Genomic DNA, 13648 nt, shown 5'->3' with positions numbered 1-13648 from the left:
TTTAGACGGTTGAAAGTTTAGTATACGATATGAGATTTTAGTGGGAAAGTTTATATATGATATGATTACTTTATTATAAAGGAAAGAGAAAGTTAGAATGTACACATATATATTGTGTAACTTCTCTTGCTTTAAATCATATATTATATTATTATATGATAAAAGTGATAATATAAATTAAAACATTAGTTTCAATGCTTTTACTATTAAAAATAAAGATGGTAAATATAGTAATAGTAATGATTAGGATTTAGGAGTGATATTTGAATAAATAAAGGAATTGAATAAACTATTGTTAGAGAAATATATGGTAACATATTGTTAGTCTTAGTTTAAGGCAACACCAAAAAATAATAAGTTAAATGAAAGGGTCCAAACAACTTTCATATGTAGATTTTTTAAGACTCCTTCCCATTTAATAGTATTGATTTCCCCATTTAATTGTTTTTTAATTTAATTTTGGAGACTTTTAACAATCTTACGGACTATAAATAACTAAAAATTTCTGAAATTCGATTTTTAGTTTTTCGATTTCAGTGAGAAATCTTATATACTAAAACAGAAGTCACAACATTGATTCATGTGTGATTTTTTAAAAAATTAGACCTAAAATGGACCTATTTCTAAAAATAATGTTACATTTAGTCTCTAATTTTATCATTTAAATTTTAGGCCTACCAGAAATTTTTATTGGGCTATCAATAATTGTATTTAAACAATAGATGATCGATTAGATTTATAGATAGTATAAATTAAATAGATATAATTTAATGTTGTAATACTATACCTTCATATGTGAATTATTTTAATATTTGACGATGTTAACTTTTAAAATTATATAGATTTTTTGTTAAATAACAAAATCATATTATCTAACAATGATTAATCTTTACTATCTTAAAACCAATGAAAATAAATTTTAAACTGTATAGTTTATTTTAAAAATTAAACAAAAACTAAATGTTTAATTATTTACTCGATAATATAAATATATGAAACGAAAAGTTTAATTTTTAAAAAATCTTTCTAAATTTATGAAATATTACAATATCTTTGAATATGATAATAAAACAATATTTTACTAATCTTATATATATAGTTACGATTTTAATAATAAAATAATAATCTGAAAATATATATATAGAAGAAGATACAAATACATGTGAAAGTTTGAAATATTCTATTCAATGAAAAAATTATACCGTAAGCTTATTATGTTTTAAAAATTGATAGACACGTATATATTATAATATATACCAATTTAAAATTGAAAACAAAATATTTATATAAAAATAAATGAAAACAAAAACCCACGCGATTGCGCGTATCGAGATCTAATTTTACTATATTATATTCTAAATTTTGACGCAATTTTTTTTGGTTTGATAGTAAATTTATAAAATTATCATCTTATTTTACTTAACGTTAGTCGGAGAGCTTACCAGTAAATATGCTTAAGAAAGATGGCGATTCTTACGGACGGCGATTCTGAAGGCGAAAACCCTAGTGGAGGCGATGGTGGCGGAGGCTCAGCCTCGACAGGCACAAAGGAAGGGGATCTGTTACGTGTTTCACTGATGGATTCCGAGGCGAGAGAAGTGCAAGGCGGGACTTCGAATATCGTTAAGGCGGGGACGCAAGGGGAGAATGAGGGAGGGAGAACGGGGGCTACGGTTGGGTCTCCGATCTCCATTAAGGATGGTGCCAGTAAGACTAATTCTCCATGGTTGAAGAATAGTCAGGCTGGTCCTTCGGTACCGGTAATTGAAGTTGTCGGAGGAGTGGCTTCGATGCAAATTCCAGAGGATATCTTTGATGAGTCTGAATTGCTGTGGAAGTCATTTGTAGTAGGCTATTTCATTGGAGATGCCCCTCATATTGGCTCAGTGCACGCGACTGTGAATCGCATTTGGTCTACACCCAAAGATGGATCAAAGATTGATGTGCAGTTTATTGAGAAGAATACTGTTCTGTTTCGTATTGATAACAGTCAGATGAGGACTCGTGTGTTACAGAGGAAATATTGGCACATTGCAAATGTTCCATTAGTGGTAAACGTTTGGTCTCCGGAGTCGGCACTCAACCCTCCTGACCTGACTTCAATGCCGCTATGGGTTGATTTGTGTGGAGTTCCAAATGATCTTTACTCACATAAAGGTCTGAAGTGTCTGACAAGAGCAGTAGGGCGTTTTGTTAAGCTGCATCCAAACACGGAGAGATGTATTCGGTTGGATGTAGCGCGTGTTCTGACTGAAGTGAATCTTCATGAACCTTTGGTGGAAAAGATCACTTTTAAAGATAAGGAAGGAGTGGAAAGAGAGATTGGGGTGAACTTCCCTTGGCTTCCACCTCGATGTACTGTGTGTAGGAAATGGGGGCATAAGGCACAAGACTGTACTGGAAAGGAAGTCAAACTGCTGAAGAAACCAGAAGAAGAAGAGAAAGGGACGCAAGTAGAGATATTGGCTGATGTTGAAAAGGATGTTGGGTTGAATGATAGGGCTCTAAGTGATCTTCTTCAGGATCTGGAAGCGATCACTCCTCGACCTGCTATATGTGCTTCATCCAATGATTTGGAAACTGATATCAATCATAAGACCTTAGATGAGCAGCATTTACAGGCTAGAGAAAAGGCACAAGGGATCCAGTTGATTGAGCCGACCACCGAAGCATTTCACACTAATGACACGTGTGGTTGGGAAAATGCTCATGGAGGGAGGAAAGGGACAGAAATAGGTGGTAATCAGAGCCACCAGGAAGTACTGCAAAATCAACGTGCAGATGGAAAAGGAATTGCAGTTTCACCATCCAGATTTAGTCCTCTACAAGATATCGTAGAGGATGAAGAGGAGGAGGAAGAGGAAGAAGAGATATTAAAAGAAGTTGAGGATGGGGAGATCGTGGATAGTAAAGCAGCAGGAAAGAAAGTTCAGAGAACGCAAGCAGTGAGTAGTAGGCGTTCCGTAGCGGTTGGGAAGCAAGCGAGGGGCAAGGTTGCCCGTTCTAAGGATCTACTGTATGTGGGGATGCAGGGCACAACGAAAAAAACTTCCGGTAGGAAGTTATGAAGTCCTTCTTCGCGTGGAACATGCGTGGATTCAACATGACACGCAAGCACAGAGCCCTTAGAACATGGTTACAAGAGGAAAAACCATCTTTTGGCTGTCTTTTGGAAACGAGGGTACAGGAAAACAATCATACGAGGTGTATGAATGCAGCGATGCCCACTTGGAATTCTCTGACTAATTATGAATTTCATCACCTTGGCAGAATTTGGTTTTGCTGGTCTAATGATGTTATAGTTACGAAGCTGCATATGAGTGCACAAGTTATTACCTGTGCTATTCAAATTCCAAGCACAGGTGAGCAGTTTATTTGCTCAGCGATATATGCTTTCAACACAGTTGGCGAGAGAATGACACTATGGGAAGAGCTGAGGGGTACTAAGGCGGCTTACTGTCATCTCAAATTACCGTGGATAATTTTGGGGGATTTTAATGCCACACTCTCTTCTAGTGAGCATTCTCGGGCTATGGATTACAGAGGTGATCAGATAGGGATGAGACACTTTCAGGAGGCGATAACTGATTGTATGGTCACGGATCTGCCATATACAGGGGCTCTTTTTACATGGTGGAATAAAAGAGTTGAAGACCCGATTGGGAAAAAGTTAGATAGAGCTCTGGTTAATAGTGAATGGCTGAGCCATTATCCTCAGGCTTCTGCACAGTTTGATGCTGGGGGAGTCTCTGATCACGCCAGATGTGTGATACGGGTGACAGGTGCTGTGAATCAAGCTCGAAAACCATTCCGGTTCTTTAACTACCTCACAGAACATCCAGATTTCCTAGCTACGGTTAAGGACGTATGGGATAATACAGAGCCTATTTACCATTCGAGGTCAGCCCTCTCTAGGTTTCATAAGAAGCTTAAACTCCTCAAACAGCCTCTGCGGGCATTGAACAAGACACACTATGGGGATTTACCAGCGCGAACTAAGCAGGCCTATGAAGAGTTGTGTAACTGTCAGAACACAGTGCTACAAGATCCTAGTCCTGAAAACATAGCTAGAGCAGCAGCAGCAGAAGAGAAGTGGAATAGATTAGCTCGCGTTGAGGAGAAATTTTACATGCAAAAATCTTGTGTTCGTTGGCTACAAGTGGGAGATCAAAACACAAGATTTTTTCACTCAGTGGTGCAGACAAGGGCTGCTCGAAACACGATCAGAAGCTTGGTTAATGGGCAGGGAGAAGTGCTCACATCTGATCAGGATATTAAAAAAGAGGCAGTTTCTCACTTTCAGACATTCTTGCAGAGCCAGGATGCTACATTGGAGGAAACTTCAGTTGCTTCCCTTCAGGAGTTATTAACATACCGGTGCTCAAATGAAACTGCAGCGGCGCTGGCTTGCCCTGTTACAGCGAAGGAAATATATCAGGCTCTCCAAGCTTTACCTAACGGCAAGGTCTCCGGTCCAGATGGCTTCACCAAAGAGTTCTTCGTGGCAGCTTGGTCTATTATAGGCAGGGAATTCATTGTGGCGGTGCAATCCTTTTTTCTCTTCGGCTTCATGCCTACTGGTGTTAATGCTACAATCCTCTCTCTCATACCGAAGACAACGAATGCACAGACAATGAAGGAGTATAGACCAATAGCCTGCTGTAACTTCTTGTACAAGGTTATCTCCAAAGTACTTGCTAATAGACTCAAAATCATATTCCCGGAAGCCATTGAAGCCAACCAATGTGCTTTCATCACAGATCGTTTATTATTGGAGAATGTTTTGCTTGCCTCAGAACTAGTTAGTGGCTATCACAGATCAGTGACCGAAGCGAAGTGTGCTATCAAGTTTGACATATCCAAGGCCTTTGATACAGTGAAATGGTCTTTCATCACCTCGGTTCTGCTTGCCATGGGTTTGCCTCCTCAGTTTGTCAATTGGATCCGGCTCTGCATCACTACTGCGGCTTTTTCAGTGTCTGTTAATGGAAGTCTGGAGGGTTTTTTCACTAGTGCTAGAGGAATACGGCAGGGTTGCTCACTCTCACCATATCTCTATGTTATACTGAACAATGTGCTTTCTAAGCTCTTGAACAAAGCAGCAGCAGCAGGTGAGTTTGCTTATCATCCGCAGTGTGAGGGAGTTAAGCTCACGCATCTGAGTTTTGCTGATGATATATTAGTATTCACCAAGGGCACAACGGGTTCACTTATGGGCGTTCTGGAGGTTATGAAAAGATTCGCTCGAATGTCTGGTCTCCACATTAATGTGGCTAAGTCTTCTATATTCGCATCAGGGCATAATATCAGTGACCTACTTGCTGCAGCAGAATCGTTAAATATTGGAGTGGGCACACTACCTATTCGCTACCTCGGCATGCCACTGACGACTAAGACACTTACCAGCCATGACTACGAGCCATTGATAGATAAAATCAGAAGTAGAATGCTCTGCTGGTCCAACAAAACTCTATCGTTTGCAGGACGACTACAGCTGATTAAATCAGTCATAGCCAGTATGGTCAATTTTTGGAGTCAGGCATTCATACTGCCTGCGAAATGTCTTGATAAGATAGAGAGTATGTGTAGTGCCTTCCTCTGGTCAGGCTCACCAACACAAACTCATAAAGCAAAGGTCAGTTGGGATGATTTGTGTGTTCCAAAAGAGGAGGGAGGTCTTGGAATCCGGAAGCTGCGGGAGACGAACAGAGTATTTGCTCTGAAACTCATTTGGCGTCTCTTCACTCAACCTACTTCACTGTGGGTGAGCTGGGTTAAGCATTATTTGCTCAAATATAATTCATTCTGGGATGTAAGAGATGACACAAAGGGATCTTGGATATGGAGGAAGTTACTCAAATTGAGAGATGTGGCTTATGAATTTTTGAGGTTTGATATTCAAGATGGCAACAACTGTCACTTTTGGTTTGATGATTGGTTGGGGCAAGGGAAGCTGATCGACATCACAGGTCCTACAGGCACTACTTATTTGGGCATTAGGAGACACGCTAAGGTTAGCGATGCTGTTACATTGGAAGAGTGGAGCATACGAGGAAGTAGAAGCCGTAGGTTCCACGAGCTGAGAAATAGTATCTTACAAAGAGAACCTCCGCAACCAGAGAACGGCAAGGACATAGTATTGTGGAAGCATGGGAGTGATGATTACAGAGATCATTACTCTGCGGCTAGTACGTGGGAGCAAGTGAGGTCTAGGAGGCCTACAGTCGAGTGGAGTCGAGTAATCTGGTTCACACAAGGGGTCCCACGATTCTCATTCATAACTTGGCTAGCAGTGAAGAATAGACTATCAACTGGTGATCGTATGAGACAATGGGGAATGGTACAGAGTTGTGAACTTTGTGGAGAGAGAGATGAAACGCGTGATCATTTGTTCTTCGCATGTCCTTATTCCTACACAGTGTGGGAGAGTCTGGCTAGGAGACTTATTGGCATCAGCATCAATCCGGATTGGCAATGGACACTGCATCGCATACAAAGAATGAGTCAAGGGAAAGCTGATACTGTTTTGGTGAAGCTTTTGTTGCAGACCACAATTTACCACATTTGGAGAGAAAGGAATGGGAGGCGTCATCAGCAAAGCAGAGTCACCACTGATCATATGCGTCGGCGCATTGATAAGGCAGTGAGAAACAGAATCTCATCACTCAAATACAGGTTCGATCACAAATATGGAGGATTACTCAGCCGTTGGTTCCAGCTTAGTATGTGAAGAAGCACTGGTTCATACATAAAGATAGTAGAGTAGTCATACTTATGTAAATAACATTCTTTGCTTGATCAATAAATTTGATATTTCATCAAAAAAAAAAAAAATATGCTTAAAATACAAGGAATTATATATACATATATATAGATAATAAATTCCATATTTATATATAATAGCATTTTTCTTGATATTTTTGTTCAAAATTATATAGAAAGAATCAAGATGTATATAATATTTGTTCGGTACAGAATTATCATTTACTAAGATTGCAAAGGTTTAGGATTATATGTGAAGGTGGAGCAGTGGAGGCCCATTTTGAAGTCTTAGGTACCGGCCATGCTCTTGACTTTTCTCTGCCTCCACGATTTTGTGTTTACCTCATTAATGTCACGAACACGCTTGGCAAAGTTGGCATAGTTCTACCGATAAAACAGTGACAAAATCATATAAGTCAACAAATTTAATGGTCTTAAAATATAATATTATACTAGATCTCGATCCGCGCAACCGTACAGGTTTTTATTTTCATTTATTTTTATATAAATATTTGTTTTCAATTCTAAATTTATATATATATTATAATATATATATTTCTATCAATTTTTAAAACATAATAAGTTTACATTATATTTTTTCACTGAATAGTTTGTTTCAAACTTTTACATATATTTGTATCTTCTTCTATATATATATTTTCAGATTATTATTTCATTATTAAAATCGTAACTATATATATAAGATTAGTAAAATATTATTTTATTGTCATATTCAAAGATATTGTAACATTTCACAAATTTAGAAAGTTTTTAAAAAATTAAACTTTTCGATTCATATATTTATATTATCGACTAAATAATTAAACATTTAGTTTTTGTTTAATTTTTAAAATAAACTATATAGTTTTAAAAAAAATTTCATTGATTTAAGGTAGTAAAGATTAATCATTGTTAGATAATATGATTTTTGTTATTTAAAAAAAAATCTTTAAAATTTTAAAATTTAACATCGACAAATATTTAAATATTTAACACATGGAGGTATAGTATTACAACATTAAATTATATATATTTAATTTATATTATCTATAAATCCAATGGATCATCTATTGTTTAAATTCAATTATTGATAGCATAATAAAAATTTCTGGTAGGTTCAAAATTTAAATGATAAGATTAAATGTAACATGACTTTCTAGGAATAAGTCCATTAGATCCATTTTTAAAAAAATTACATATGAATCAAGGTTGTGACTTCTGTTTTAATATATAAGATATAAAAGAGAACGATTTCTATTCATTAGATATCTTATTGAGATATATAAGAAAGCTAGCTTGTGACATTTTTAAAAAGTTGTAGCAACTCTATATATATTTTGCATCATCATAGACACAGTGTGTTATATGTTTGTGAAATCAATATATGGCAAACAGTTTTTTTATAATTAATATTAATATTTTTGTCCAAAATTGTGAAAAAATCGCAATTTAAACAAGTATATGTTGCTGCATCACCATTATCATGTGATACTGATAGGTAGTGTGCACCAGCGTTTTTTAAATGTGTAATAGCCAGAAATAATACATTATAAGTTTCTCTTAATGCATGTCTAGTTTTGTCTAAATATTTTCTTGTTAAGATTTTGCAAATTCTATATTTTAGTAAATTCACTTGACGAAAAGCTACTTATCCAAATGGCCCTACTTCAAATGGATTATTGATCAGTTGAAAAAAGATTAATATAGTCATATACACATTCTGTATTTAGTTAGGCTCTATATAACCATGACTGATCATCGCTAGAAGCACTTCGTTAATTCATATTCTAAACTCTAGGGTGCTGCAGGTTAGTTCCATTATATCGGTCAAAATGCCATGATTAACTTTCATAGGGATTTTTTCACAAAACAAAAAAAATTTGTAGGGTTTCACAGAATTAATTATTAACTAATTTTTTTTTTTTGTCATCAACATATACAAATTCATAACGACTCTGTAAACCAAACCGAGTGATATGCAATTCTGCATCTATGTGAATGACAAAAGACGGTTGCTTCCTAACACTGTGTGCTAGTTCATCTGCCATTGAGTTTTGCGTCATTGGTACATAGATAATCTATGATCGGGTGAAACTCTCTTTCAAGACATTGATATCTTCTAAATAATTTGCAAAATCTGGTCATTCTTCTGGTTCCGAAACTATCTTCACCAATTGAGAGCAATCTATTGCAAACGTAACCTGATATTGATGTAAGTTCCTCATACATTTCATTACCCAGAGTAGCGATTCTATCTCCGAATGAAGGGGAGACAGGCTAGCCCTAACATTCATCGCCCCCAATAATCTATCAAATCCTTCTAATGTGTAGAACCAACCATGTCCTGAAAAAGTATCACCCTCTTTTCACGAGCCACTGTAAAACACCATCTTCATAGGATTGATGGTAGGGTCGTATCCACTACTTGTGGTATTGTCCTCTGTTCATTCAATATTTATGCCTCAAACCACAGTGTTAGATTCTGTTTCTGTCAGTTTAAGTATATTCATAGGATCCATATCGAGATTACTGAAAACTTTATTATTGCTAGCTTTCCAAATATACCATAGTATCCATGCAAATTGATGATCTTCCATCTTCGGAAAAACTCTCCAGAAAAGATGATCCATGTTTGTGAAAAGAGAACATGTTGGAAAAATAGCTGGATTTGATGGAATCTTCGAGAGAGCCCAAACCTGAACTGTTGGAAGACATTCAAAAAATACATGGTTTATCGATTCCTCGTTGGCTCCACATCTGACACAACAAATATTCCCTTGCATTCCCCTCACTTGTAAATTCTTCTTCACTGCTATACACCTTGTCAGTAGTTGCTATAGGAAATGTATTAACTTTGGTGGGCACCGTGTTTTCCAACAAAAAGTCATCAGAATATCAACTATGGGGCCAATCAGTAATGGTGGTATGTCTTTGTTTGGATAGATCCGTTCTACTTGGTATCCTGATTTGACTGTATATTTTCTATTTTTAGTGAAGTTTCATCCATCTCTATTTACCCTCTGAGTCATGCTCAGTGGTATGCTTTCTATAAGTTTTACGTGGATCCACCAAAACCCGAATTGCCTGTGAATTCTAAGTGCGTGAGTTAGAGTCAATGAGAGACTCCACTTTAAGGTCTGGATATAAATTGTATTGGTAATTATTAGCTGGTCTCGAGCGAATGGTTGGGAACCATGGATCATTCCATACAGATATAGAAGAACCTGATCCCACCCGTTTGATTAGTCCTTTGCTTACCAGAGATCTAGCACAGACAATACTCCGCTAGCCATATGACGAAGAATATGAACGAATTGGTTTCAGAGGTGAGGCATTCCTGTAATACCTCCCTTTGAAAACCCGAGAGAATAAAGTATTTGGCCTCTCTATCAGACACCGTAACTGTTTACCAAGCATCGTTGTGTTGAAGTCAGTGATGTCTTTAAACCCCAAACCTCCTTCATCCTTATTTACACATACTTTGTCTCATGATTTCCAGTGCATGCCTCTCGTACTTCCCCCTGGACTACACCAGAATTGTGATACCGCGCATGTCAGTTTTTTTCACTGTTGCTTTAGGTAAACGATAACAGGACATCGTATGATTTGGCAATGCTGTAATCACTGATTTAATGATCACTTCCTTTTTTCCTTTTGTGAAAAACTTAAAAGTTCATCCATTGACTCTATTATTTAAATGATCATGTACAAAGCTAAAAACTTGGATTTTTGACCCCCCCCCCCCAATATTTTCTAGTAATCCAAGGTATGATCCCATTCCTCCAATATTCTGAATGCCCAAAATATCTCTTAATTCCTGTCTAACAAATTCATCAATCTTATGTCTAAATTGAATGGAAGACTTATCAAAATTTATTAGATGTCCTGAAACTTTCTCATATTCTTTTAAAATCCTAAGAATGGTTTGACACTCTTCTTTTTGAGCTTTACAAAAGAAAAGACTATCATCCGCAAAAAGCAAATGAGATATCGATGGGCAAGCTCTAGCTACCTTCATTCCCGTTATTTGTTGCCCTCTCTCTGCCTTTTTTATATTTGCAATTAAAGCCTCAGTGTAGAGAATAAATAAACAAGGCGATAAAGGATCTCCTTGACGTAAACCCCTATGTGCAACAATGAAGTTACAAGGTTGACCATTTATGAGAACCCGATATTGAACCGAAGAAATGCATTCCATCATCAATTTAATTCAATGAAGATCAAATCCCATTTTCTACAATAAGGCCTTAATAAAGTCCCATTCTACTCTATCATACACTTTGCTCATATCCGTTTTAATTGTCATATACTTTCCTTGACATGCTTTATTGGTGAGCAATCCGTGGAACATTTCCTGGGCGATAAGTATATTATCAGAAATCAATATTCATGCCATGAATGCCGATTGAGTTTCGGATATGAGTAAAGGAAGATAGACTTTCAATCACTGACACAAAACTTTGGAAATTATTTTATATCCGACATTACAGAGACTGATTGGCCTCAACTCCGTCATCCTTGTAGGCCTCTTTGTTTTTGGGATCATGCAGATATTAGTAATATTCAAACGTGCATTTATTTCTCCCGAAACCAATAAATTATTCACCATCCCTGTCAAATCATTCTTAATAATATGCCAGGTGTGTTGGAAAAATAGAGATGTCATGCCGTCCGGTCCTGGCGTCTTTTCTGGGTGCATCATAAACAAAGCCTCTTTAACCTCCTCCTTCGTCATTAGCCTCACCAGACGTTGATTCATCTGAGGAGTGATACCCATGGTAACCTCTGTTAGAAAATTATTGAATTCCGACGGAGAGGTGGTACTAAATAGCTCTTTAAAATAGTCTGCTGCCACCTTTTTCACACCATTATTCTTTGTAATCCAATTCCCATTAGCATCATGTAGACCAATAATTCTATTACGAATCCGCCGCTGTTTAGTTAAAAGGTGATAAAATTTTGTGTTAAGATCTCCAGATTATTACCACATGTTTCTGCTTTTCTGGTACCAATAATCTTCTTCATCCTTATATGAATCTTGTAATTTTCTAGACACTTCGAGAATATTCTTCTGAGACCTGATATTATATGTTTGTACTTTTTCAAGTGTTTGTTGTAACTCATTTATTTTTTCTTTTCCATATAGTGGATAAAAACTATCCATAAATTAGGGTAAGACCACGTCATAAACATGTATAAGCATGATGTATGAATTTCTAATTTTTAATAGATAAGAATTTTTTTTAAAAAAATAAAGAAATCGAGTTTTAAAGCTTAATATACAAATCGTAAACATGTATTTGTCTCAATTCGTTTTCTCTTTGCTTTCTTCAAATTTGATTCGCTGAACAACGTAGTTTTTAATCGACGCCCAAGATTATAGTAAGCACTAACTAGACATTCGCCAGCCATCTAATATTTGATTAGATTTCGTGTTTTCAATGTTTTGTTTTATGATATTTTGTATCAATCAAAATAGTATTAAACAAGAAGCTTGAGAATGTGAATAACTAACATTAATGTGTTAATAAACCATTTTTTAGTAAAACTGATTTTAATAGTCGTCAAAACTCAGACTAGAGAAAAAAGAAAACTCCAAAAAAGTTGGGATAACAACATCAACTGGAAAGTGTGAAGCTTGTGAGCCTAACCTTTGGCGGTGGCGTGAAGACCACCGTTGAAAATGGTGGCTTGCGGCTTCTGAATTATGAAAAACATCAACTTCATCACGTACCAAACTCATCCCACGTGTTACATCTATCCTATAATAAAAGGGATATATAATCCACAGGAAAGGTGTCCACGTCACTTTAAAAATCAACCAATAATGAAGTTTCATTTTGCCACGTCAGTCTGCTGTTAGTCAACACAAAATTTTCGCAGGCCAACTTAGTTATGGGCTTCTGATTTTCTGTGTTGTCGTGGCTCATCATTATAGCCCAAAATACATATCATTATTATTCAAAATACGGGCAAAATTAATTAATCACAGCCACCGTTTACAACCTTTTCAGATTTCTCTACTGTAAAGATTCTGATTTAATTGACATAAAGTTTACCTAGCCATCTGTTACCTCTTCTTCATCTTCTGCCGTTTAGAGTATGCTCAAACTTCTACATGTCAATCCATTTTCCAACTTCTCTTTGATACATATATATATATAGACTCCAAATCCTTGAACCATCGCTATGGTGGCCCTAAAACGCTCCAAATCGTCGATCTCTGACTGTTTACTTCGACAAAGTCGCCGCCTGTCAAGTTGATTCACTTTTGAGAAGCCCATATCCCGCTAAAGTCGGGATGCTAATCGGCCTTCACCTGCTTCTGATCGAAGAATAGGTATGACCTAATCTTCTCAAACCCCTCAATTTGATAGTGCCAGTTTATGTAACCTAACATATATCACACATCCACATGGCTCCATTGTTCTGAAGCCGCTATGAAGATTTTCTGAAGCGTGTCTCCTCCTACAGTTCTTTAGGGAATCCACACATTGCTTTTGAACCAGTCAATCGGAATCGAAATGGGTGTTTCAGAAATGCATTTGGAGTAACGGCGAGTGCGGCGTCTTCTTCGTTAGTCTCTACGATCTGCGCGACGGCGAGAAGAGATTGCTGACGTTTCGGCTGAACACCGGGGCGTGCGATCGGATTTCGGCGGTTACGCTTCAGAGAGAGTTTATGAGAGAGACGACGGTTGCGGATGGATGTTGCGACGAACACGTGGCGAAGGATGTGGGGTTAGGTAAGGCGATAGAGGAGATGATTCCGAGTGGGGAAGGGGATAAACTGTTTTGGGCGCATTGGATGGACGTGCTGGGTTACTCGCTGAATGCATTCCGGTTCTCGAATTTGAGTTTCGTGGATGGACGCTGAAGACCCGAAC

At 37.0% G+C, this 13648-nt stretch overlaps 1 protein-coding gene across 1 annotated transcript; it reads left to right on the top strand.

Annotated features, from left to right (window-relative positions):
* The first annotated feature begins 1463 nt into the window (after positions 1-1463).
* Positions 1464-13638, top strand: LOC106363260. Its single transcript, XM_013803034.2, has 3 exons — positions 1464-3016; positions 3271-6675; positions 13272-13638. The coding sequence occupies exons 1-3, from the start codon at positions 1464-1466 to the stop codon at positions 13636-13638; spliced, it is 5325 nt and encodes a 1774-aa protein (XP_013658488.2).
* The last annotated feature ends 10 nt before the right edge of the window (positions 13639-13648 follow it).

Source organism: Brassica napus, chromosome A9 (assembly GCF_020379485.1).
Source record: "Brassica napus cultivar Da-Ae chromosome A9, Da-Ae, whole genome shotgun sequence".
NCBI classification, from domain to species: Eukaryota; Viridiplantae; Streptophyta; class Magnoliopsida; order Brassicales; family Brassicaceae; genus Brassica; species Brassica napus.
This window is presented reverse-complemented; position numbering and strand designations above follow the sequence as displayed.

Excerpts from the sequence above, each read along its gene's own strand:
- LOC106363260 (XM_013803034.2), top strand. The coding sequence starts at position 1,464 with ATGGCGATTCTTACGGACGGCGATTCTGAAGGCGAAAACCCTAGTGGA. Across the intron at positions 3,017-3,270 it reads GCCCGTTCTAAGGATCTACT|AATTTGGTTTTGCTGGTCTA; the intron begins GTATGTGGGGAT and ends TCACCTTGGCAG. Across the intron at positions 6,676-13,271 it reads ATCTCATCACTCAAATACAG|TCAATCGGAATCGAAATGGG; the intron begins GTTCGATCACAA and ends CTTTTGAACCAG.